Source organism: Herpailurus yagouaroundi, unplaced genomic scaffold (assembly GCF_014898765.1).
Source record: "Herpailurus yagouaroundi ecotype Mexico unplaced genomic scaffold, PumYag 193, whole genome shotgun sequence".
In the NCBI taxonomy this organism is placed as follows: Eukaryota; Metazoa; Chordata; class Mammalia; order Carnivora; family Felidae; genus Herpailurus; species Herpailurus yagouaroundi.
In genome coordinates, this window is record NW_024412424.1 from 6,012,914 (window position 1) to 6,038,758 (window position 25,845).

General features: G+C 39.3%; 1 protein-coding gene across 1 annotated transcript in view; it reads right to left on the reverse strand.

The window, feature by feature from the left end:
• Positions 1 to 25,845, reverse strand: part of SMARCC1 (SWI/SNF related BAF chromatin remodeling complex subunit C1) — a 177,750-nt gene that overhangs the window by 139,041 nt on the left and 12,864 nt on the right. The window contains exons 4-5 of the mRNA XM_040445559.1: positions 10,354 to 10,439; positions 875 to 956 (exon numbers count right to left, since the gene is read on the reverse strand). Coding sequence (XP_040301493.1) covers positions 875 to 956; positions 10,354 to 10,439 — 168 coding nt within the window. The remainder of the gene's footprint in view (positions 1 to 874; positions 957 to 10,353; positions 10,440 to 25,845) is intronic.

The window sequence follows — 25,845 nt, forward strand, 5'->3', positions numbered from 1 at the left end:
TGAGCATAAGAGACTGTTGAGAACTGAGAGCAAACTGAGGGTTGATGGGGGGTGGGAGGGAGGAGAGGGTGGGTGATGGGTATTGAGGAGGGCACCTTTTGGGATGAGCACTGGGTGTTGTATGGAAACCAATTTGACAATAAATTTCATATATAAATAAAAAAAAAAAATAAGATAAAAAAAAAAATAAATAAAAAATAAAAAACAAAGGCTGTAGATTATAGCTCTTTTTCCCATTTCTAACCTTACAAATAGCAGTGATTACAACATGCATATTTTAACTCCTCAAATCATCACCAAAAATCAACGTACTAACCAAAAAACAGTTATTTCATCTGTGAGACAAGTTTCAGGCATTAAGTTTCTGATAATACCTAGCGAATTCTTGCCAGCTGCTTTTCCCCAGGAAGGCTAATTCAGTTCAGTGATCATTAAAAACTACCAATCAATAAAAATATTAGGAAAGAAAAGAAGAAAATTAAGTGTTCTCTCTTCCATGTTATATCTACTTGGGGAAATAAGATCTATATTAATGGCACAACCATGAAACATATCCAAAGAAAAGGGCTGTATAAATGAGTGACCAGTAGATTGAGAGTGTTTATGTTAGATATGAAAGAGATTCAAATAATGGATTAGTTGAAATAAAGAAAATACCATAGATTCTTTTGTCAGAAGTTTAGGATCAATATTCTATAAATGACAATTTTAGTCATATTTTATAGCTCTAATCCCCAAACCCATAAAAATAATGGAACAATAGATTTCAGAAATTTTTTCTTCCTTTGATCTTTTGGCAATCCAGTAAAGCCAATCACAGAACTGAAAGTATATTAAAGGAAAACAATTTTAATAATTTAACTTCCTGAGTTACCTGCACCAATGTTTTTTCAATATTCATAAACATTTCAACGTTACGATCCATTCGAGATGGATTCTGTAGATCAAACCTACGCCTAAAAGAGAAGAAAATCATTTATTTGTTCTCTACCTTAAACAAAAGTGAAAACTTAGTTTTAGCACTCAACAAAAACGAATTTGCAAAGATTCAGAAATTAAAATAGCACTCTAAAACCTTATGAGGGTATTTTCTCAGTAGTGTAAGAAAGCAAGGTCAACATCACAAAATATTAAATGTTGTGACATTAAGATCCACTCCAGTCAAAATGAAGTACTAATTCCATGAAGTATCCCATTACCCTTAAATCTAAAATATTTTACATCATAAAGAATAGGAACCCACAGATCTAAAGACAGTGAACTACTATACCATTCTTTAAGTGTAAGGAAAGTTTATCTACTTTATATGTGCTTCAAAGTCATTTGTTCAAATTCAACAGTGTCTGTGCTCTCTTTGAGCCTACTATTGCCCTAAATGTGGTAAAATTCATCTATTTACCTTTTCTCTTTTCTTGATGTCTTTTTATGGAAGTACCCAAGCATAACATTCTGCTATTGTCTGCCTATTCTCAGTCACTTCCACATGATTCTGAATGTTTCTTTTTCCCTATTTTTTATTCAACACTAACTTTAAATTTTTTTTTTTTTTCCAAACGTTTATTTATTTTTGGGACAGAGAGAGACAGAGCATGAACAGGGGAGGGGCAGAGAGAGAGGGAGACACAGAATCGGAAACAGGCTCCAGGCTCTGAGCCATCAGCCCAGAGCCCGACGCGGGGCTCGAACTCACGGACCGCGAGATCGTGACCGGGCTGAAGTCGGACGCTTAACCGACTGCACCACCCAGGCGCCCCAATTCAACACTAACTTTAATTTTGCTCAGTGATTGAGAGCGTGTGCACTGTGGAGTCCAATTGCTTTGGGTTCTAATCCTGACCCCATTTTTATTTATGTAGTCTGGAGTGATTTACTAATCCAAGAATCAATTTCTTCATGAGTAACAATGGCCCATAAGGTTTTTGTGAAGGTTAAATTAGGTATACATGCTAAGGGCTTGAGACAGTATTTATGCTTAGTCTCTAAGTGATTAATCAATGTTAAACTACGGTTATAACATTCTTAAATCATTACTACCATGTGCTAGCTAGGATTAGGCAATCTGCGTCTAGAGCTCATGCTCTCTCAGATCATCCTGTTTTATCCTAGAAGTGCTCCCCACACTTCCAACCATTTTTCCCCACTCTGCAGCCTTTCTTGGATGTCACTACCTACTCCATGGACCTGATATTATCACCTCCAGGGCCTATCACAAGCCATTTTCCCTACGAAGTTATTCCTGTCTTCTGTCATGTTCCTAATATATCCTGTGCACACTGCTGTTACGAGCCCACAACAGAATCATCTTGTTTGTAAGACATCTCATTTGATGCCTTCAGAGCAAAGACCAGGTTTTTTGAAAACTGTCCTATGTATCCTTAGTGGCTAACAGAATGTGTGGCTTTATAAAGCAAACCATTCAGGAAATTTTTATTATGACTAAGGTCTAATATTTATTATGACTTTTTCATTAGTGTGCTAGGACAAGACTGAAATGTTTCCTGAAGAATTCCAATTCGGAAATTAAGCAAAGTGTCCACTAAAGCCCAGAAACAGGTAATTCAGAATAGAAGTAGTTGCAGCTTCAAAAATGGCATGTACATGTAAGAGGGACCTTTGTCCCAAGTAACTATATCTTGATTTAACCTTGGTACACAGAACTTTTTCTTAAACTCCATTTTTGGGGTTGTTTAGTATTCTCCTTCCCTAACCTCTTCCAAGCAATTTCCATTAACTGGCAGAACTAAAGAAAAACACACGACTAACTAGGACAACCCTATTAGAGCAGACAGGGGTTCTTTCAGCAAAACAAAAGGAGAGACATGTGAGTGTCTCCCCTTTCTAAAGAAGGGGTCACAGATAGGCTTCTGATAACAAAAGAACTATGTCTAAAAATGTCTCACACTTCATGGGGCGCCTGGGTGGCGCAGTCGGTTAAGCGTCCGACTTCAGCCAGGTCACGATCTCGCGGTCCGGGAGTTCGAGCCCCGCGTCGGGCTCTGGGCTGATGGCTCAGAGCCTGGAGCCTGTTTCCGATTCTGTGTCTCCCTCTCTCTCTGCCCCTCCCCCGTTCATGCTCTGTCTCTCTCTGTCCCAAAAATAAATAAACGTTGAAAAAAAAAATTAAAAAAATAAAAATAAAAATAAAAATGTCTCACTTCAGAGTGGCTTACTTAACACTTTACCCATTTGTTATTCATAAACTGCTTCCTTACTAAATAAATAAATGAGGCTGATGCACCTGGGTGGCTCAATCGGTTAAGTGTCCGACTTCGGCTCAGGTCATGATCTCATGGTTCGTGAGTTCAAGCCCCGCGTCGGGCTCTGTGCAGACAGCTCAGAGACTGGAGCCTGCTTTGGAATCTCTGACACCCTCTCTCTCTGTCCCCCCCTCCCCCGCTCATGCTTGATCTCTGCCTCTCAAAAAATAAATGCTAAAAAACAGAAAAATTTAAAAAATAAATGAGGCTAAAGGAAATTATCTCTCCTAGAAATCTGAGAAATAGTTTGAAAGTAGCCGTTAAACAAATTAAAATAGGGTTGCCTGGATTTACCTGCAAATGAAGATGAAAAGCTAAATGCACCTGGTAATAGAGAAAGAATCAAGAATTTATTCTAGCTTTCTGATTACTGGTGAGTTAAATTTCTCAGTATTCCAGCTAATAAGTGAAGAAGGAATGAGAGAATAACAGTCTTACAAAAAATTACTAAAATAAGGAGCTGTATCTATACATTATAATATCTACCTTTAAAAAAATTTAAGTGTTTTATCTTAGAGACAGACAGAGAGAGAGAGAGAGAGAGAGAGAGAGAGAGAGGGAGAGAATGAGTGGGGGAGGGGACAGAGAAAAGAGGAGACAAAGAATCTGAACCAGGCTCCAGGCTCTGAGCTGTCAACAGAGTCCCACACAGGGCTCGAACTTGTGAACCACGAGATCATGACCTGAGCCGAAGTCAGACACTTAACCAACTGAGCCATTCAGGCACCCCTACAATATCTCTTTTCTATTTTTTTTTTTTTTCAAAATATGAACACTACCACTTAATAACATTGTAATGACAGCATGATTCTAGGCACTGAACATCAGCTTCTGTCTATTAAAGCAGAAACAAGATATTCTATGTCTCCAGAGAAAGGAACACCACAGTGTCTATGAAGTACTGTTGCCAAAAACAAAACAAAAGAAAATCAGACTAAGCTTCTAACTACCACATTTCTAGAAATTTAGAAAGACTATGGTAAATAATAAACTAGGGACATATCAGCAAAATCTAGAACACAGAACATTCTATAAGAAAATTTGTTTCTGTAAAAAAAAAAAAAAAAACAAAACTTGGAAGGATAAGAGCAAATGGAAAACTATTAATTTTCTTAAAGAGACTTAGTCATATCAACCAAATGCCACATATGACTCTTGTTTGAATACCATCCATGAGATAATCAGGGAAACTTGAACACTAAGGGGGTATTTAATAACACTGAAAAAAATTTTTTAAGCTTATTTATTTTGATAGAGAGACAGAAAGAGCAAGCAGGGGAGGGGCAGAGACAGAGAGGGAGAGAGAGAATTTCAAGCAGGCTCCATACTGTCAGCGTGAAGCCGAATGCAGGGCTTGAACTCACAAACCACGAGATCATGACCTGAGCCAAAACCAAGAGTCGGATGTTTAACTGACTTAGCCACCCAGGTGCCCCTATAACACTGAAAAATTATTGATAATTTTCTTAGTTGATAACAGTACATTATTATGCTCTTCAAAAAAGTCCTACGTTTGGGTGCCTGGGTGGCTCAGTCGGTTAAGCGTCCAACTTCGGCTCAGGTCATTATCTCCTAGTTCATGAGTTTGAGCCCCACATTGGACTCTGTGCTGACAGCTTGGGAGTCTGGAGACTGTTTCCGATCCTGTGTCTCCCTCTCTCTCTGCCACTCCCCCCACTTGCACTCTGTCTCTCTCTCAAAAATAAATAAACATTAAAAAAAATAAAAAAATAAACCAATCCTATGCTTTTTTTTAATTTTTTTTTTAACATTTATTTATTTTTGAGACAGAGAGAGACAGAGCATGAACGGGGGAGGGTCAGAGAGAGGGAGACACAGAATCTGAAACAGGCTCCAGGCTCTGAGCTGTCAGCACAGAGCCCGACGCAGGGCTCGAACTCACGGACCGGGAGATCGTGACCTGAGCCGAAGTCGGACGCTTAACCGACTGAGCCACCCAGGCGCCCCCCCCTATGCTTTTTAATAAGGGTACCTGGCTGGCTTAGTCAGTAAAGCATGTGACTCTTGATCTTGGGGTCATGAGTTCAAGCCCCACGTTGGGCACAGAGATTACTAGTATATCTAGATGAAATTATATAAAGGAGATGAAAGTAAATGACAATTCACTGTATTATTCTCTCTGCTTTTACATATATAGTTTATATTTTCCACAATAAATAATATTTTCTACAATAAATAACTAAAATGGTTTGCCAGGCAATGACTTAATAACATGACAGATGAAAGCTTTCCTGATTCAGCAGCACGCTATGTAAGCAAAAGAGGTATTTGGGGCACCTCTTAGTGGGGTGGCTTAGTCAGTTAGGCATCCGACTCTTGATTTCGTCTCAGATCGTGATCTCATGGTTGGAAGACCAAGCCCCTCATGAGGCTCCATGCTAAGTGTGGAGCTTATTTAGGGTCTTCTCTCTGTCTCTGTGCCCCTCTCCCTAGCTCATGCTCACTTGCTCGCTCTCTCCCTCTCTCAAATAAATATTTAAAAAAAATTTTTTAACTAAAAAAAAAACCTGAAATGAAGTCAGGTAAATATGGTATAACCTTTAGTTGAAAGATTTATTTAATCTTACTTTGAAATTAACAAGAATATTTAAATAAGCTTTACTTTTTACAATATAGAAATCTCGATGCTCAAACTTACCCACAAGAGAAATACAAATTAAAAAACTAAAATTATAAAGTCTTTTGGGGCTTGTTTTTTTAATTAAACAGGCTCCACGCTCAATGTGAGGTTTGAACCCATGACCATGACACCAAAAGTCGCGTGGTCTACTGACAGCCATCCAGGCACCCCCCTACAAAGACTTTTTGAATCTTAATGCAGCCCTATAGAAAAGGCAACAAATGAACATGTTTCTCTCTAGCTTTTAAAACCTTTGGTCATGTAAAAAAATAAATAATAAATAAAACCTTTGGCCACTTAGACTGTAAATATGAGCTGTCCACTGAGAATTTAATAATTAATGAGTCTTCTGCTTTGTTTTCCTCTGGCAATCTGCTGGGCAATGTCTCCTAGCAGCCTTTCAACCTGAAGCATTACATGCTATGTCTAAAGGGCCTTCATTAGCTGTATTGCTCTCATTTTGCTGACTCTTGTGACTACAGTCAGGGATGCTCTCTTCTCATTCTCAGCTACATATAGAAAATCCAGTCTGAATAAAAATAATCAACAATGGATCCTGAAGAATGAGTTTAACTCCTGCGAGAGGGGTGTGAAGGGCTTCTGAAGCAAACTTCTAAAAGGCAAGACAGGATGCCTGAGTGAGGGGATGGGCGAAATGGGTGATGGGCATTAAGGACAAGCATTAAGGATGAGCACTGGGTGTTACATGTAAGTGATGAATCACTAAATTCTATTCCTGAAATCATTATTACACTATATGTTAACTAACTTGGATTTAAATTTTTAAAAAATGGATAATTCTTCACAAAAGATCTAAACCATGTTTGTGCTAAAATGACAATCTCACTGACCAACATTTATCAAAATAAGGCCTGAGGACCACAGAGAGTGCTTTTTGAAAACGCAGATTCTCAGTTTTCACACCAAACTTAGTAGTTAATAATGTATGTCATGAAGCCCAGTCATCTGTATTTTTTAAAGATATTTCAAGTGGGGGCGCCTGAGTTAAGCATCCAACTCTCGATTTCGGCACAGGTCATGATCTCAAGGTTCCTGAGATCGAGCCCCGCCGGGGGCTCTGTGCTGACAATCAGAATCCCCTGCTCGGGATTCTCTCTCTCCCACTTTCTCTGTCTCTCTTTCCCTCTCTCACACACATGCTCTCTCTCTCTCTGATGAAAATAAACCTTAAAAGATAATAATTAATTAAAAGTACTCTGGTGCACTGGGTGACTGAGTCAGTTGAGTGTCCAACTTTGGCTCATATCATGATCTCATAGTTCATGGGTACAGGCACCATGTCAGGCTCACTGCTGTCAGAGCAGAGCCCACTTCAGATCCTCTGTCCCCACCACCCCCCGCCCCTCCTCCTCTCATGCTTACACTTACTCTCCCCAAAATAAATATTTTTTTAAAAAAAGGAAAAAAATAAAAGTACTCCAAGGGATTCCTGAAGTTTAAAAGCCACTAGCAGAGACTAACTTTTTGTGGTAATATCTGAAAAACAAAAATCAAAAGGAGACTTTAGGGTGTGGGGGAGATAAAAGCCAAACAACCAAGTCTTAAGGTAGAAAGAAAAGTAGGTCTGAGCTTGTCTGCAAGAAATGAAGGTCAGCAGCAAATCATGTCATAGGGGGAAAAAAGGCCACTTCTAAAGTTAAGACACAGCCTTAACTTTATGCTAAGCCTAGTTCACTACTGCCAAGCAAAACTAATATAACACAGGACACATGAGTGGCTCAGCTGGTTAAGCATCTGACCCTTGATTTTGGCTCAGGTCATGATCTCAGTTTGTGGGATTGAGCCCCGGGTCAGGCTCTGCAATGCTCCCCTACCCCCTCTCTGCCCCTCCCAACTCGCCTGTATGCACTTTCTCTCTCTCAAAATAGATTAAAAAAAACAAAAAACTAATAAAACAGGTGAACCTGGTGGCTCAGGTGGTTAAGCGTCCAACTTCAGCTCAGGTCATGATCTCACAGTTCTGGATTCCAGCCCTGCATCAGGCTCTGTGCTAATAGTGCAGATTCTGTGTCTCCCTCTCTATTTCTGCCCCTCCCCTGCTCAAGCTCTGTTTCTGTCTGTCTGTCTCTCTCTCTCTCTCTCTCTCTCTCAAAAAGTAAATAAACATGTAAAAAAAAAACTAACAAAACACAAACAAAACATTTTCAATCAATAATCTCTTTTGGGACACCTGGGTGGCTCAGTCAGTTAAACGTCTAACTCTTGATTTCGACACAGATAGTGATCTCACGGTTTGTGACATCAAGCCCAGCATCAGGCTCCACACTTACCTTGGAGCTTACTTAAGATTCTCCCCCCAGCCCCAACCCTCCCTGCTTGCATTTGCTCTCTCAACAAACAAACAAACAAACAAACAAACAAAAACAGACACCCAGAAAGATCAAACTCAAACACTCTGGAATCTTAATCTGTGTGGTCTATTCACAGAGATGCTAATAATTACCCGGTGTTTCTACTCAACCACATAAATGATACTCCAGCTGGACATCACTGAAAGCTAAAAGACAGCAGGAAGCAAGAAAGAACCAAACAGAAACAAGAGGCAGAATGTTTGGCTGAAAGAAGGAAATGAGCAAACTCTGGAGCCAGACTGTGAGGTTCAAGAGGACACAAACTAGGTTCACAGGGCTAATGCTGTGTGTGAGGAAACTTCAGGCACTGTCAAGTTGACAGGCCATTCAGACTCCAAATGGGTGGGTGGTTACTAAAATATGTACTGTCAGAGTGTAAGAGATCCATTCACTGCAAGTGTGTAAGTCACAGGAGGTGGGGAAAGGTGTGCATTGCAGTTAAGTGTCTAATTACGCCCCAAAGGGGAAGATTTTGGTACAATCTGAGTAAAAGTTTTGGGAAAATTCTTATTCCTCACTCCTCTTAAAGTCTCTTAATTTTATCCTTTCCTTCTTTTTCGGACCTTCTTTTAATTTAAGGACATTTTATTTTACATATCCTTCTAAACCACCTCAAATCCTTCCACATGAAAGTATTCTACTATACTGACACACAAAGCAAGTTCTGTAACATGTGACTTAGGAGAAGTCATTTCACTGTGGGACTGTCCTCTTCGAGTCCAGGTCAGGATTTGGGACACAAGCTGATCAAGAAATTAAGAAGAGAGTTCCATCTAGGAATCTAGAGCAAACAGTAGGGAACGGACCATGTATGACAGCAGTCAGACAGCCTGTCAGTCCTAGCTCGGGAACACCCTGTGAGAGTTACAGTACCACAGCCAGAAGCTGAGCTGCAAAACAGAAAGCTACTTCCGATGACAACACCCTCATGCTCGTTTCATCAATTAACCAGTATTAAACACCCACCTATACATAAAAAGTTTGGCAGATATACAAATTATTGTCAATAATTTACTTATAAACTTGTACTACTTATTGATGTGGACACTTATTTACATTTCCCAGCCGTAAAACACCGGATTAGCTTAACTTTACAGGAGTATTCTCCTGGAAAGATGCTAAGATTGAACTGCACACAGACAACACAACTAAAACCACGAAACGACTTCGAGTCTATATACTCCAGCATCCCCTTACCCTCTGCCAGAGAAAGGACTCCCTACCCTCCCTGAACTCAGAACCATCACCCTGAAACACTCACTAGTCTCAGCAGCTCAACTTCCCACAAAGAGATGGCAAAAACCCCAGAGTTCAAGAGAGAAAAGAAAGCAAGCACCAGAGAGACAGTGTGAGAAAAGGGAAAAAGAAGAATGTAGGGAGAAGCAACAGTAATTCCCCTCCTTGCTGCATCACTGCCCTAGTAACCATGCTCCGGAGCCAGCTTCCTTTCATCCCTATCCTGAGGACACACATTACACATCTCTCATTCTGAAGAAATGTTCATCAGCAAAGTGTTCACCATAGCAGTTAACATTGCTATCTTTCGGGGGTGCCTGGGTGGCTCAGTCGGTTGGGCATCCGATTTCGGCTCAGGTCACGACCTCACAGCTCATGGGTCCGAGCCTCACATCGGGTTCTGTGCTAACAGCTCAGAGCGTAAAGCATGCTTCAGATTCTGCATCTCCCTCACTCTCTTCCCCTCCCCTACTCACGCTCCCCTACTCACGCTGTCTCTCAAAAATACATACACATTAAAAAAAAAACTATCTTTTGGCACAACTTAAGTTCACAATACATGTTCATACATTTCACAATGAGCCTACCTTCAAATTTGCTAACAGTGCACATTCATCTATTATATAGATACAACCATACATGAGAAATAACTTACCTAACAAGTGCAACAGTTGTCTGATATTTTTCCTGGATGTAGGAACAAAGTAAATTCAAATACCAGATAAAACTTTCACTTTGCAAATTATAATGTGCTTATAGAATTCTCTAACATCACACAAAGAAGAGGATTTAACATTAAATAACTTAAATAACACATCAAAACATACAAAGTAACACAAAAACTTACCATCCCTGTTCATTTTTATACTTGTAAGCAGCCCCAAGAATGTGACACAAGGTGCCTCCAGCTTTGAAATCCATGAAACATTTTGCCTAAAAATGATACAAGTTACACATGAGAAAAATAAAAGTTCTGACAAGATTACTCTCAGTATGTCTGAATTCAAAGTTTTATAAATGCAAAAGATATCAACAACTGCAAACTTAATAACCTCCTTAAATAATTCCTGGAACCAAATAAGGTTTTATAAAGAAATTTTTCCAAAAGTGGATTAAAAATTTTTTTTAATTCAACTAACATTTTATTCTTTAAGCAAAGTCACTGAAAAACAAGATTTACAACAGACAAAATGTTTCAGCAGGAAACAGTAATGGACAGAATAGTGATATACTACAAATTCCGTTAGTAAATGTAAAATCTGATTTTTTGGGGTGCCTGGGTGGCTCAGTTGGTTAAGCGTCCAACTCCTGAATAATTTCAGCTCAGGTGATGATCTCATGGTTCGTGAGATTGAACCCCGCATCAGTTCTATGCTGACAGTATGCAGCTTGCTTATCATCCTTTCTCTCTGTCTCTCCACTGTTCACTCTTTCGCTCTCAAAATAAACTTCATTAATTAATTAAAACCTGATTTTTAAAATTATAAAATTCTAGTAACAATTTCCAACAATTTTACTATAGAATAAGAAAATATTAGTATATGTTAGACTTTTTCCCCCAATTCCTGACTTTAAATTATACAAAAATTATAACTGAACTCTTGCTATAATATTTTAACAACCACTGAAACATGGTATAACTATAAATTATATGTAAACCCATAGCTGAAATCTGTACAATTTCAGAGAGGTGCACTTTATGGATTATAAAAGTAAAGCTCAAATAGTTTAAATGCTGAATGACTTCCATATTATGGAATAAAAGTTTCATATAAACTGATCATCAAATAGGCTAGTAAGATGAAAATATTAGAAATACACCATGCAAAGGCACCTAGGTGGCTCCTGTTAAGAATCTAACTCTAGGGGTGCCTGGGTGGCTTAGTCAGTTAAGTGTCCAACTTCGGCTCAGGTCATGATCTCATGGCTTGTGAGTTTGAGCCCCACGTCGGGCTCTGTGCTGACAGCTCAGAGCCTAGAGCCTGCTTTGGATTCTGTGTCCCTCTCTTGCTCTGCCCCTCCCCCACTCATGCTCTGTCTCTCTCTCAAGAATAAATAAAACATTAAAAAAATTTTTTTTTTAATTTTAAAAAATCTAACTCTTGATTTCGGCTCAGGTCATGATTTCAGTTTGTGTGTGTGAGCCTCGCATTGGGCTATGAGCTGACAGCACGGAGATTGCTTGGGATTCTCTCACTCCCTCTCTCTGCTCTTCCCCTGTTTGCTCTCTCTCAAAATAAGTAAACATTTTTTTAAAAGATACATTAAAATATAGAAAAAATACACCCTGCATTTTTTCCTTGAAAATGATTCTTACAAAATAATACAATAAAAAGAACAGCATGATGTCAAATATTAAGAAGACAAAAAACAGAATGGCGTTTGCTAGGGGTTGGGGAGAGGGAGGAATGAGGAGTTACAATTTTTTTTAATTTTTTTTTAACGTTTATTTATTATTGACAGACAGAGAAAGACAGAGCATGAGCAGGGGAGGGGCAGACGGAGACACAGAACCCGAAGCAGGTTCAGGCTCTGAGCTGTCAGCACAGAGCCAGATGCGGGGCTCGAACTCACAAACCGCGAGATCATGACCTGAGCCGAAGTCAGACACTTAACCGAGTGAGCTGCCCAGGTACCCCTGGGAGTTTCTATTTAATGAGTACACAGTTTCTTTCTCTTTTTTTCCCTTAATTTTACTGATTTAGTTTTGAGAGAGAGAGAGAGTGCACGTGCAAGCAGAGGAGGGGCAAAGACAGAGGGAGACCAAGAATCCAAAGCAGGCTCCAAGCTGTCAGTGCAAAGCCCAACGTGGGGCTCAAAGCCACAAACCGTGAGATCATGACCTGAGCCGTAGTCAGACATTTAACCAACTGAGGCACCCAGGCACCCCAGAGAGTTTCAATTTGGAAAAATGACAAAGTTCTGGAGATGGATGGTAGTAACTGTTAGACTACAATGTGAATATAATAATAACGTCACTGAACTATACACTTAAAAGCAATTAAAATATTTTAGGGGTGCCTGGTTGGCTCAGTCAGTTGAGCATCTGATTCTTGGTGTCAGCTCAGGTTATTATGATCTCATGGTTCGTGGGATTGAGCTCTTCATCGGGCTTTGAGCTGCCATTGCAGAGCCTGCTTGGGAATGTCTCTCTCCCTCTCTCCATTCTCCTACCCCATACTCGCTCATGCCCTCTCTCTCAAAATGAATAAACATTTTTTAAAAATAATTAAGGGGAGCATGGGTGGCTCAGTAGGTTAAGCGTCTGACCTTGGCTCAGGTCATGATCTCATGGTTTGTGAGTTTGAGCCCCGAATCAGGTCTGTGTCGACAGCTCAGAGCCTGGAGTCTGTTTCAGATTCTGTGTCTCCCATTCTCTCTCTGCCCCTTCCCTGCTTGCACTCTGTCTCTTTCTCTCTCTCAAAAATAAATAAACATTAAAAAAATAATAATAAATTAAAAAAATAAAATACTATGGCAAAAAAAATGCTATGGCAGTTGAAAAATGTTTTAAAAAACAATTAAAATATTTTCACTGTAGTGAAAATTAAATAACATCTTTAAAAACTATCAGGGTGCTTGGGTGTCTCATTCAATTGAGCGTCCAACATCAGCTCAAGTCATAATCTCACAGTCCAAGGGTTCAATCCCCACATTGGGCTTTGCACTGACAGCGTGGAGCCTGCTTCAGATTCTGTCTCCCTCCCTCTCTCTCTGTCCTTCCCTCATTCATGTGCTCTCTCTCTCTCGAAAATAAACATTAAAAAAATTTTTTTAATAAATAAAACTATTAAGAAGAATCATTAAGATGAGCTCTTCCAAATTAAGCTAACAAGTAAGCTCTCCAAGTCATTCTGGTTATCCTTTTGCTTTTTAAATACATGAGTTGGAGTTCCTAATATCCTGCCCAACACAATTAATTCCCAGTACACCCCAAATGTTGCATTACATATTCTTAAATACATCCAGGTGCAATTCTTACCACTGACAACATGTTATTTATCTGAGAAAATGCACAAGTTATTACAATTTTGTAGTTTGGCATCTTAAATGAGAATAATATGCTGGGAGGTATCTTCAAGAGTAGAATGAAATTAGTTCTCCTCCTAAGCCTTCCCTGAACCCCTAGAGACTAGACTAAAATGCTCTTTCCAACCACACATGCATATCACTACAGTACATATGCAAACCACTCACAGCAGAATACTGAAATGACTGTAGATTTATCTGTAATATGAAGTCCTTGAGGACAGGAGCAGTGTCTTATTCAAATACTTAACATCAGTATTCAGCAAAGTGCCTGCTAATGTAGGTACTCCATAAAACTTTCCTCAACAGTTCAAGTGTACTATGATCATTTAAAAGTTCATAGTCGTGCTACATATCGATCAGACCAGAACATTATTATCAGATACATTCTTACGACACAGTAACTTCTATCAACCACCACAGGAACAAGTAATGACTGAAGAAATAGAAACTGAGACTTCCAATTTTCCAGAAGTAACATCTGAATAAAGGGCAAGAGGAAAGCTCAGGAACCTGTCAAAGGCACTAGTTCCAGTAACAAGCACAAAAAGGAAAACATCTGTAAAAGTGTGGCAAAAAAAACCCCAAAAAGGGACACTCACCACACATCAAGGATTCCTAGTGCTAGCATGGAAATGGATTTGGGATTCTGGTTCTAATGATAAGCTCAGTATCAAAATCACCAGGGTAAAAAAGCAGATCAGAGTCAGGGGATGGAAAGCTGGAAGCAGACAAAGGAGAATTCCCAGGCACCCCTATTGGACCCTAACTGTATTTCCTCACTCAACCCTCATCCCAACCACCGCCACCCTGAATGAAGAGGCCTTGCCCTCACTGACACTGGATGTTATTCAAACACAAGAGAAGCATGAATTGTTAATTGTAAATTCCTCTTGATTAGTGCTGAAAAACTTAAAGAATAAAAGGACAAGAGGATACCCAAACTTGAGCTTTCCAGAGCCAGCGAGATGTTACTTTGTGTAAATTATCTCAGCAGCTACACACCCCAATCAGAGACTGGGGGTCAAGGACAGCTCTAATAGGTTGCTTCTATTCCCAGCTATGTGACTACACCGCTTTTGATAAGCTGTTCCATCTCTGGTTAACTAACTGGGAAATTTAATCTAATCTTATTCTGGATGTATGTAAGTGGTCTCATCCTGCCTAATTATAGTCCACCAAAAATTCTGCTGAGCTGATGAAATGGAGAAAAGATAAATTTAACTGAGATACTTAGAAGTGCTTAAAATCTGTGCCACAGTGTCCTTATTTCTTTGGCTTATTTATTAAAGACAAGGTAGTGCTAACAACTGGAAAAAAGAGGAGGAGGAGGATGTATACATGGGTAGGGAGAACACACATACATAATGCCATGTTCTGGTCTATTCATCAACATGATGGTGCAGGAATAGACCTAACCAAGGGAGGACATTAGAACTAAAACAATCATCCACCACACACGCGGAGAAGCAGGGCTATCAAAATGTTGCATCAGTAGGGAAAGCATACATTGGAAAAAAATATCTGCCAGCCAAAATTCAAAGAGGATAACAAACTTCCATCTCAAGACAATTTGAGTTTGGAACTTAACTAACCACTCAGTTAGGAAGTCCACACCAAATTAACATAAGAATTGGGCCTAAATTTAGCAGGTCCTCTGAAGTGCCTTAAAGAGCAAATTCTCAGCCCAGACCAACAGGATTCCCAGGTAAAATTCCACTGAAGGAAGTGCTGACATTCCAAAATTCAAATACACAAAAACTTTTTTTTCCTTTACATCAACAACAAAAAAGAAGAATCCTAATATTTCAGATAATAGAACAAAATGATAGGATTTGTATAACTGGAATATATAGAATGATTAAAAACACTAAAGAGGGGTGCCTGGGTGGCTTAGTTGGCTAAGCATCCAACTTTGGCTCAAGTCATGATCTCACGGTTCGTGAGGTCGAGCCCCACATCAGGCTCTGTGATGACAGCTCGGAGCCTGGAACCTTTTTTTTTTTTTTTTTTAACGTTTATTTATTATTGAGAGACAGAGAGACACAGAGCATGAGCAGGGGAGGGGCCAAGAGATGGAGAGACACAGAATCTGAAGCAGGCTCCAGGCTCTGAGCTATCAGCACAGAGCCTGCCGCAGGGTTCAAACTCACAAACCAAGAGATCATGACCAGAGCCAAAGCCTGACACTTAACCAACTGAGCCACCCAGGCGCCCCCTGGAGCCTTCTTCATATTCTGTGTCCCTCTCTCTCTGCCCTTCCCCCACTCGTGCTCTGTCTCTCTCAAAACTAAATAAACTTAAAAAAAATTTTTTTTTAAAAACACTAAAGAGAAAGATTTGAAAAATAAATACATGTAACTTCTGGCACATAAACATTCAATGAAAGTAAAAGCACACCTGTCAGGTTATATAGACTAGACAACCACACACAGAAGAGTAAAGTTTAAAATTTCTTAGAAACTGTGAAGGACTTTTTTTTTTTTTTTAATGTTTATTTTTGAGAGAGACAGGCAGAGTACGAACAAGGAGGGGCAGAGAGAGAGGGAGACACCCAGGCTCCCTAAAACTGTTAAGGACTTAAACCCTTAGCTTCAAGAAGCATATCAATTTTGAGGGGTATGTTAAAAGTATGTAATAAAACCTACACCTCAACACTATAACACAACTGCATAACAGTATAGACAAAGACATCTTAAAAGCAACCATAGGGAAAGAGAGTACCTAAAAAAAAAACAAAAACAAAAACAAAAAACTGGACTCACAGATTTTTCATCAATAATCTTAGTAAGTTACAAAAAATATTACATGTTCTTAATGTAATCAAATTAGAAATTTTAATAAGAAAAAACCAATCATTCCAATTATCTTTTGAAATAATAATGCAAGGATTGAAGGAGAAATCAAAACAAATTAGAAAATACTTTAGAACTGAGGTGCCTGGGAGGGTCAGTCGGTTAAGCGTCCAACTTAAGCTCAGGTCATGATCTCATGGTTTGTGAGTTCGAGCCCCCATCGGGCTCTGTGCTGGCAGCTCAGAGCCTGAAGCCTGCTTCGGATTCTTTGTCTCCCTCGCTCTCTGCCCCTCCCCTGCTTGCGGCCACGTAACACACGCGCTCTCTCTCAAAAATACACATTAAAAAATTTAAATTTTTTTTTAATGTTTGTTTATTTTTGAGACAGAGGGAGACAGAGCACGATTGGGGGAGGGGCAGAGAGCGAGGGAGACACAGAATCTGAAACAGGCTCCAGACTCTGAGCTGTCAGCACAGAGCCCGATGTGGGGCTCGAACCCACGAACCGTGAGATCATGACCTGAGCCAAAGTCGCACACTTAACCAACTGAGCCACCCAGGTGCCCCTACACATTAAAAAATTAAAAAAAAAAAAGAAGAAAATAGTTTAGAACTAAATGATAGTGAAAACATCACACACCAAAATATATGAGCCACAGCTGGAGATGAACAGGTTTAAAAGAAAAAAAAAAAAGGAATGCTGACCCCTACCTCACATAATGCAGAGAACAATTCTAGATGGATTACAGTTGTAAAGGTGAAAGGTAAGACAATAAGGCTTCTAAAAGAAAACACAAATATATTTATGACTTTGGAGTAGGCACAGATTTCTTTAAAAAAGGGGCACTTAGGTGGCTCAGTCAGTTGAGTATCCCACTCTTGACTTTGGCTCACTCAGGTCATGATTGCAGGGTTGGGAGATCAAGCCCTGGGCTCCATGCTAAGCATGAAGCCTGCTTGGGATTCTCTCTCTCTCTCTCTCTCTCTCTCTCTCTGCACACTTCTCCCCTACTCTCTCTCTCTCTCTCTCAAATAAAAAAACGGGGAGGTGCATAAAAAGCATTAATCATAAAAAAATATATATCTCATAAATTACTCTATGTCAGGGATTGGCAAACTGTGGCCCACAGGCCAAATCCAGCCTGCTTTTGTTTATGTAAATAAAGTTTTACTGGAGAAAAGTCCATGCTCATTGTCTGTGGCTATGTTCACACAAGAGCAAAGATGAGAAGCTGCAGCAAAGACTACATATTTACTATCTGACCTTTTACAGATGAAACTATTTACCATTTGGCCTTTTACAGAAAAAGTTTACTGATATCTGCTCTATATTACAACTAAGAACCTCTGTTCACCCAAAAATATCCTGAGGAAAAAAAAATAAGCTACCAAGAGGGTATTTGCAATAAATATTTCTGACACGGGGCACATAAGAAAAACTCCTTTTAAAAAAAATGAGAAAGAAACAATTGTTGGTGAGGATGCACACTGTTGGTGGGAATGCAAACTGGTGCAGCCACTATGTTAAATAGTATAGAGCTTCCTTAAAAAGGTAAAAACGACGGGGTGCCTGGGTGGCGCAGTTGGTTAAGCATCTGACTTGATTTTGGCTCAGGTCATGATCTCAGGGTCATGAGATCCAACTCCATACTGAGCATGGAGCCTGCTTAAGATTCTCTCCCTTCCTCTCTACCCCTCTCCCCCTCACTCTCTGCAAAAAATTAAAAATTAAATAAAAGTAAATTTATTTTTTTAAAAAGTTAAAAGTAGAACTACCCTGGGGCACCTGGGTAGCTCAGTCAGTTAAGTGTCCTGACTCTTGATTTCCGCTCAAGTCATAATCTCAAGGTTTGTAAATTTGAGCCAGCATCTGGCTCTGCACTGACAGCGTGGAACCTACTTGGGATTCTTGCTCTTTCTCTCTGCCCCTCCCTGGCTTGCACTCATGTGCTCTCTCAAATAAATAAACTTAAAAAAAAAAAGAGAACTACCCTATGATCCAGTAATTCCACTATTGGGTATTTACCCAAAGAAGACAAAAACACTGAAAGGATGTATGCACCCCTATGTTTACTGCAGCATTACCTACAAAAGCCAAACTATGGAAGTAGCCCAAGTGTCCATCAAAAGATGAACGGATAAAGAATGTTGCCATTTGCAATGACATGGATAGAGATAGAGACTATTATGCTAAGTAAAATAAGTTAGAGAAAAACAAATACATGATTTCACTCATAAGTAGAATTTAAGAAACAAAACAAAGAAGAAAAAAAGGGAGGGAGAAAGAGAGACAAACCAAGAAACAGACTCTTAACTACAGAGAACTGATGGTTACTAGAGAGGTGGGGGGGGATGGGTGAAACAGGTGATGGGGATTAAGAGTACATTTATAATGATGAGCACTGAGTAATGTATAGAATCGTTGAATCAGTATATTGTACACCTGAAACTAATATAACACTGCATGTTAACTACACTGGAGTTAAAATTTGTTTAAAAATTGAGAAAGGGGCGCCTGGGTGGCTCAGTCAGTTAAGCATCTGACTGCAGCTCAGGTCATAATCTCACGGTTCGTGGGTACAAGCCCCGCATCGGGCTCTGTGCTGACAGCTAAGAACCCAGAGCCTGCTTCAGTTCCTGTGTCTCCCTCTCTCTCTGCCCCTCCCCTGCTCGCACTCTCTCACCGTGTCTCAAAAATGAATAAACACTAAAAAAAAATTTTTTTTTTAATTATGAAGATTAATCATACCCACTGTTGACAAGAATACAAAGGAACTGGAACTCTCATGCACTGCCAGGTGGTATGTAAAATGATACAACCACTTGAGAAAACAGTATGGCAGTTACTTCAGAAGTTGAACGCTATCAATTCTATGACCCAAACGTTCTACTCCTAGATTATTTACCTAGGAGAAATGAAAACATGTCCACAAAAAGATGTGAACATTAACAATGATGGCAGCTTTACTTACAATGCTGGAGACAACCCAAATGCCCATTAAAGGGTAAAGGGATAAATGAACTGTGATTTGGAGCATCTGGGTGGCTGAGTCAGTTAAGCATCTGACTCCTGATTTCAACTCTGGTCATGATTCTGCAGGCTGTGAGATTGAGTCCCACACTGGGCTCTGCGCTGACAGCATGGAGCCTACTTGGGAATCTCTCTCTCCCCCTCCCCCATTCACGCGATCTTCTCTCAAAAAAAAAAAGGGAAAAATAATACGTAGAACACAGATAACGCCCATCTCAAAATCCATTATGATGAGTAAAAGAACTGAGGCAAAAAAAGTGTATTATGTGATTCTACTTATATAAATTTCCTGAATCTGGGGTGCCTTAGTGGCTCAGTCAGTTAAACGTCAGACTCTTGATTTCAGATCATGTCACGGTCTCACGGTTTGAGCCGAGCATCAGGCTCTGCGCTGACAGCACGGAGCCTGCTTGGGATCCTCTGTCTTCCTATCTCTCTGCCCTCCCCCCACTCATGTATGTGCTCTCTCAAAAATAAACATTAAAAAAAAAAAAGATCTTTAAAAACATGTTTTTTGATGAAGCTGTATACGAATCTGTAGTGTCACTGGTTGCCAGAGGACTGGGTGGAAGATGGCTTCCAAGGAAACTTTTGGGGGTGATGGAAATGTTCATTACCTTGAACTCATCATTATTTTAAATATGTGCCATTTATAATACATCAATCAGACATATACCTCAGTAAAGCTAGAGAGATAAACATTATGGGAAAAGAGAGAAAAGGGAAAAAAAAAGTCAAAGGGGGAAAAAAACAGGTAAAAAATAAACAAAGCATCACCCAGACAAATCAGAAATACAATGCCACTAAACTAAGGTTTCTACTTGTGTATCCACACGGTATGGATGGGACTATAGCCCTGCCATTAACACTGGTCCTGTAGTTTTCTGGAGCTGTGGTCAACACCTGGCCCAGCATGTCCTCAGCCTGGCATACAGATCCTGGCTATAAAAGCCCATACTCTGCAGTCCACTGAGCTCTGACCAGTCATGCCAGACCAGTGGCTCACTGCCCTTGCAGGTGAATTACAAGGGTGAGAAGAGAATGGACTAGTTTCAGACTTATCCTTTTATCTACAGTACATTGTACTATCTACAGGCACACGGTTGAACAGCTCAATTGGACTATCTCCCTCATGTTTGGCTCAACTTGTTTTTTCATGTTTACAAATACTTCCTCCAAGGCTCAAAACACAGAGGAATACTTAGGATTCTATTCCTATAAAATTCAAAGACCACCAAGACTACACGATTCTCTTTAGAGATGCAAACAAACATGGTGATCCATATAAAGAAAAACAAAATTAAAGTAAATCATTGATTGCTCCACAAAGTAAATATCCCACATCATTTCACTTAAATAGTTACTTATATTCCACTTTCATCAGACAGAGGTCTAAGCTACAAACTTAAAGAACTAACTTCCAATACATATAAAACACTTAAGATTTCTTTCTAGTTCCATGTTCTCAATGGTAGTCTCTCCACTCCGAAGTTAATGGAATGGCAGGGTGTAGTCAGGTTATAGTTGCAAATGAAATCATTAATTTTTTTAAGAGTAATGGTTAAGTTGAAAATTTTGAACATCTCATGAACATATTCAAAATCTTCTGCTACTTGGGGCACCTGTGTGGCTCAGTTGGTTGAGCATCCGACTTTGGCTCAGGTCATGATCTTATGGCTCATGAGTTCAAGCCGCACATCAAGCTTGCTGCTGTCACCGCAGAGCCCACTTAGATCTTCTGTCCCCCCGCCCCCGCCCCTTCCTCACTTGTGCTCTCTCTCTCAAAAATAAGTAAATCTTTAAACGAAAAAAAAATCTTCCACTACTTTAGACTCTGATTTGACCCTATAGTAGTCCTCCAAGTCTTAGGGCTTTGTTGTTTTTAAACATAGACCCTTATAATCTATTTTTTAAAAAGCAGATTATAAAACTGGCTCTAACCTGTCTTTATCACTATATTATGTATGCACATGCACTGAGCCTTGAAGAGATTATAGAAAAACAAGAATTTTTACTTGTGGTGGAGGTAAGAACACTTTTTTCTTCTGTTTCAATTCATGCTGTTTGTCTATACAACATATTATTTTTTAAGTAGGCTCCATGCCCAATGTGGGGCTCAAATTCACAACCCCAAAATAAAGACTCACATGTTCTACTAACTGAGCCAGGAAGGTACCCCTGCCTATACAACAAATTTTTAGCTTTATAAATCCTTAAATTTTCTCTAAATCCTCTTACATCTCAGTTTAGCATTATATAGGACATACCCTACACTGAGCCAGCTATTTAATATCTGGTATGACTTAAGACGTTAGTATATAAAGTTCCACTTTGATTAAAAAAAAAAAAAAATCAGTCCAAATAGTGAACTCTTACACCAGTACTATTTATTAGAAAGACAAAAAGAGAAGAAAAAAAACTTTTAAGGTTAAGTAGCTGACATGTTCCACTAAAACGTTCTTGGCTTCATTGCCTCTCATCCACTTTTGCTTGACACCATTACACGTTACATCAATCCCTTTCATTTGGAAAAATGCTAAATGCTAAACACTATTTTAAGAGGAAGAGAAGTACATCTGGTCCCACTGGCACTAAGCCATGAATTATTTTTATTTATGGCTTATGCCTAAAAATACTCTTCCCTAATCTTTAATCTGGAAAAAAATAATGGTTTAGTTCCCAAGAGTTAAACATCCCATAAATAAAGCCTCCTGTAGATACTATTTTTTAAGACCATTCATATAATAATGTGAATCACATTATATAAAATATTTCATGTAATGTTATCTATAAATTTTATTCTAAATGATGTTATACTTGATAAAGTGCAATCTCTATGTATTATGTTACAGTGTTTTGTTTTTTTAAGATTATTTACTTATTTTGAGAGAGAGTGTGACGAGGGGAGGACAAGAGAGACTCCTAAGCAGGCTTTGCACTGTCAGCACAAGCCCAACTCAGGGCTCAAACTCATGAACCGAGAGTGAGATCAGGACCTAAACTGAAATCAAGAGGCGTTCAATCGACTGAGCCACCCAAGCACCCCATGTTACACTGTTTTAAATGATAACTTCAAATAGCCCCTGATAATTCTAATCTGGTTCATAATATACAAGAATAAGAACTAAAATCTCACGTAACTAGAGGTAAAGGAACATGAACCTTTCAAATGATTCAGGAAAAAAATACAGATACACATAAACTAAAAGAGAATGATAAAGCAATTGTAGTAACATGTTAACAATCAGAGGTTCTGAATCAAGGGAAAATGAAAGTTCTTTGTACTATTCTTGCAAAATTTTTACTTTGAAATAATTTTAAATTTACAAAAGTCACCAAAAAAAATTTCAATTAGTCACACAGTTCACAAAATGAAATACACTGATTATCCAGTTGAGTAATTCCCATTAGTAAAAAGTGAGCATATACCTCTAATACCTAAAAATCGATCCATAAATTATATACATGCACTTATACAATGCTAATACATCATGTATATATAACTTAAATCACACATTAAAATATATCAAAAGGATAAAGTTAAAAAGTGAATCAAAACAGAAGGAATGATCTTGCTCTACAACTGCAAATTCAACCAGTACCCAGTAACTCCCAAATCTCTTCTAATTCAACCCCGTAGTCTAAATTCCAGATCTTATTTCCTAGTACCTACAGAATTTCTAAACCCAAGGTGCCTATAGGAGAACCAACCCTAACACAATTAAAACTAAATTGAGTACCTTTCCCTAGAAACCTGCTTTTACTCTGACTTTCCCCTTAGTACTAAGGGTGTCTGAATGCTTGGTACAGTCACCTTAGTAAATTCTTTCTTTTTCCAGCCCCTATACTGCCCCCACCAAAGTATTACCAAGTTCTGCCCCCTTAAACTCTTTCAATTCCTTTCTGTCCTCTTTAAATCCACTGCTTGCTCTGCAGGTTGTCATTATAGTGGATTATGAGAGCAGATTCTTCATGCAAAACTTTCAAAGCCTCCAATCTCAACAGCTTCCAATCCATTCTTCACACTGAAGCCTGTGGGATTTTTCTAAAACCCAGAATCAACTAAGCCACCTTCCACTCTCTCTCTTATGTGGTTCCCCATCACTTTCGAGATAAAGATCACACATCTAGCATAGTAAACTCGGCCTATTAAGACTGATTCTAGGGGCACCTGGGTGGCTTGGTCGGTTAAGCGTCTGACTTCGGCTCAGGTCATGATCTCACAGTCCCTGAGTTCAAGCCCCTCGTCGGGCTCTGTGCTGACAGCTCAGAGCCTGGAGCCTGTTTCAGATTTTGTGTCTCCCCCTCTCTCTGCCCCTCCCCTGTTCATGCTCTGTCTCTCTCTGTCTCAAGAATAAATAAGCGTTAAAAAATTAAAAAAAAAAAAAAAAAAAAAAAAAAGACTGATTCTAGCCCATTTCTCTACCTATTGTCCTCAGTTTTAATCTTGAACTATCTGCAACTGTAAAGTACCACATTGTCTCAAGCCTTTATGCTTTTACATGTTGCTATCACTACCTGAAAATTCCATCCTCCAGCATTTCCCTGAAGAACTCATACTCAACTCTCAGGTCTCAAATTCAAATGTCCTTTCCCCTGGAAAACATTACCTGAGATCACCAGGAAAGTCAAAGGCTTTATTCATTCAGCTCACTAGAGCATGAGCCCCCCAAGGACAGACAATACACCACCTGCTCTTTAAATTCTCACAACTTGGTAAATAACCAAATGCTTCAGACTTGTTGAGTTCTAATCAACGGGGGAAAAGAAGCACTTTTTAATGTCACTGGGGTAACCAGATAATTGTAAGAAAAAAAATGGATCCATCGCTCACACTGAATACCAAGACAAATTCTAAACAGAGAGAATTAAGTGTAAAATTATGAGAATTAAGTGTAAAAAATGAAAAAAATTAAGTGTAAATTATGAGAATTAAGTGTAAAAAATGAAACCATACAAGTACTAGAAGAACACTTGACTAAGTTTCTTATCACTACAAGTGAAAGCTTCCTAACTTGATTCAAAAAACACAATTCTATGCTTGGCTGGCTCAGTCAATAGAGCATGTGACTCTTGATCTTAGGATTGTGAGTTCAAGCCCCATACTGAGGGTAGAGATTTCCTCATGTTGGAGGTAGAGATTACTTAAAAACAAAAAACAGGGGCGCCTGGGTGGCGCAGTCGGTTAAGCGTCCGACTTCAGCCAGGTCACGATCTCGCGGTCCGGGAGTTCGAGCCCCGCGTCAGGCTCTGGGCTGATGGCTCAGAGCCTGGAGCCTGTTTCCGATTCTGTGTCTTCCTCTCTCTCTGCCCCTCCCCCGTTCATGCTCTGTCTCTCTCTGTCCCAAAAATAAATAAACGTTGAAAAAAAAAAATTTAAAAAAAAAACAAAAACAAAACAAAAAACAATTCTTGGGGTGCCTGGGTGGCTCAGTCGGTCAGGTGCCAACTTCAGCTCGGGTCATGATCTCACGGTCCGTGGGTTCAAGCCCCATGTCAGGCTCTATGCTGACAGCTCAGAGCCTGGAGCCTTCTTTGGATTCTGTGTCTCCCTCTCTTTCTGCCTCTGCCTTATGCTCTCTCTCTCGCTCTCAAAAATAAACGTTAAAAAAAATTTTTTTTTAAATACCACAATTCTTTATCTGACTAAATGAATGTCTGGAGGGTACCTAGGTGGTTTAATCAGTTAAGCGTCCAACTTCGGCTCAGGTCATGATCTCGTAGTTCGTGAGTTCAAGCCCCGTGTCGGGCTCTGGGCTCACAGCTCAGAGCCTGGAGCCTGCTTTGAGTTCTGAGTTCTGTTTCTCCCTCTCTCTCCCCCTCCCTAGCTCATGCTCAGTCTCTCTCTCTCAAAAATAAACATTAAAAAATATAAATAAATAAATAAATAAAATGTCTGGATAACAAAAATATGATAAGCAAACTAAATACATTTACTGAAAGACCACTAAAAAAACATACACTATCTCCTATTCTCAATTATACCTGAGATATCAATGGGCTGTTAAAACAGAAAGTTTAATACGGCGCCTGGGTGGCTCAGTAGGTTAAGCATCAGACTTCAGCTCAGGTCATGATCTCATAGTTTATGAGTTCAAGCCCACATCGGGCTCTGTACTGAAGTGCAGAGCCCGCTTCAGATCCTGTCTCCCTCTCCCTGCCCCTCTCCTGCTTGAGTGCACGTTCTCTCTCTCTCAAAAATAAATCAAGTATCAAACTTGTCTATAAATTCAAATGTTAAGGAAAGAACAAAACCAGGGCTCTGGATGACTCAGTCAGTAGAGCATGTGATTCATGATCTCTGAAATCATGAGTTCAAGCCCCACACTTGGTTAAAGATTATTAAAAATAAACTATTAAAAATAAATAAATAAACATAAAAAAATGAAAGAACAAAACCTACATATTTCAAAAGGAAAAAAAGCATAACTGAGACCAAACTATCAAAGTATCAATTGCAAGGACAACAGAATTAAATTTTCAC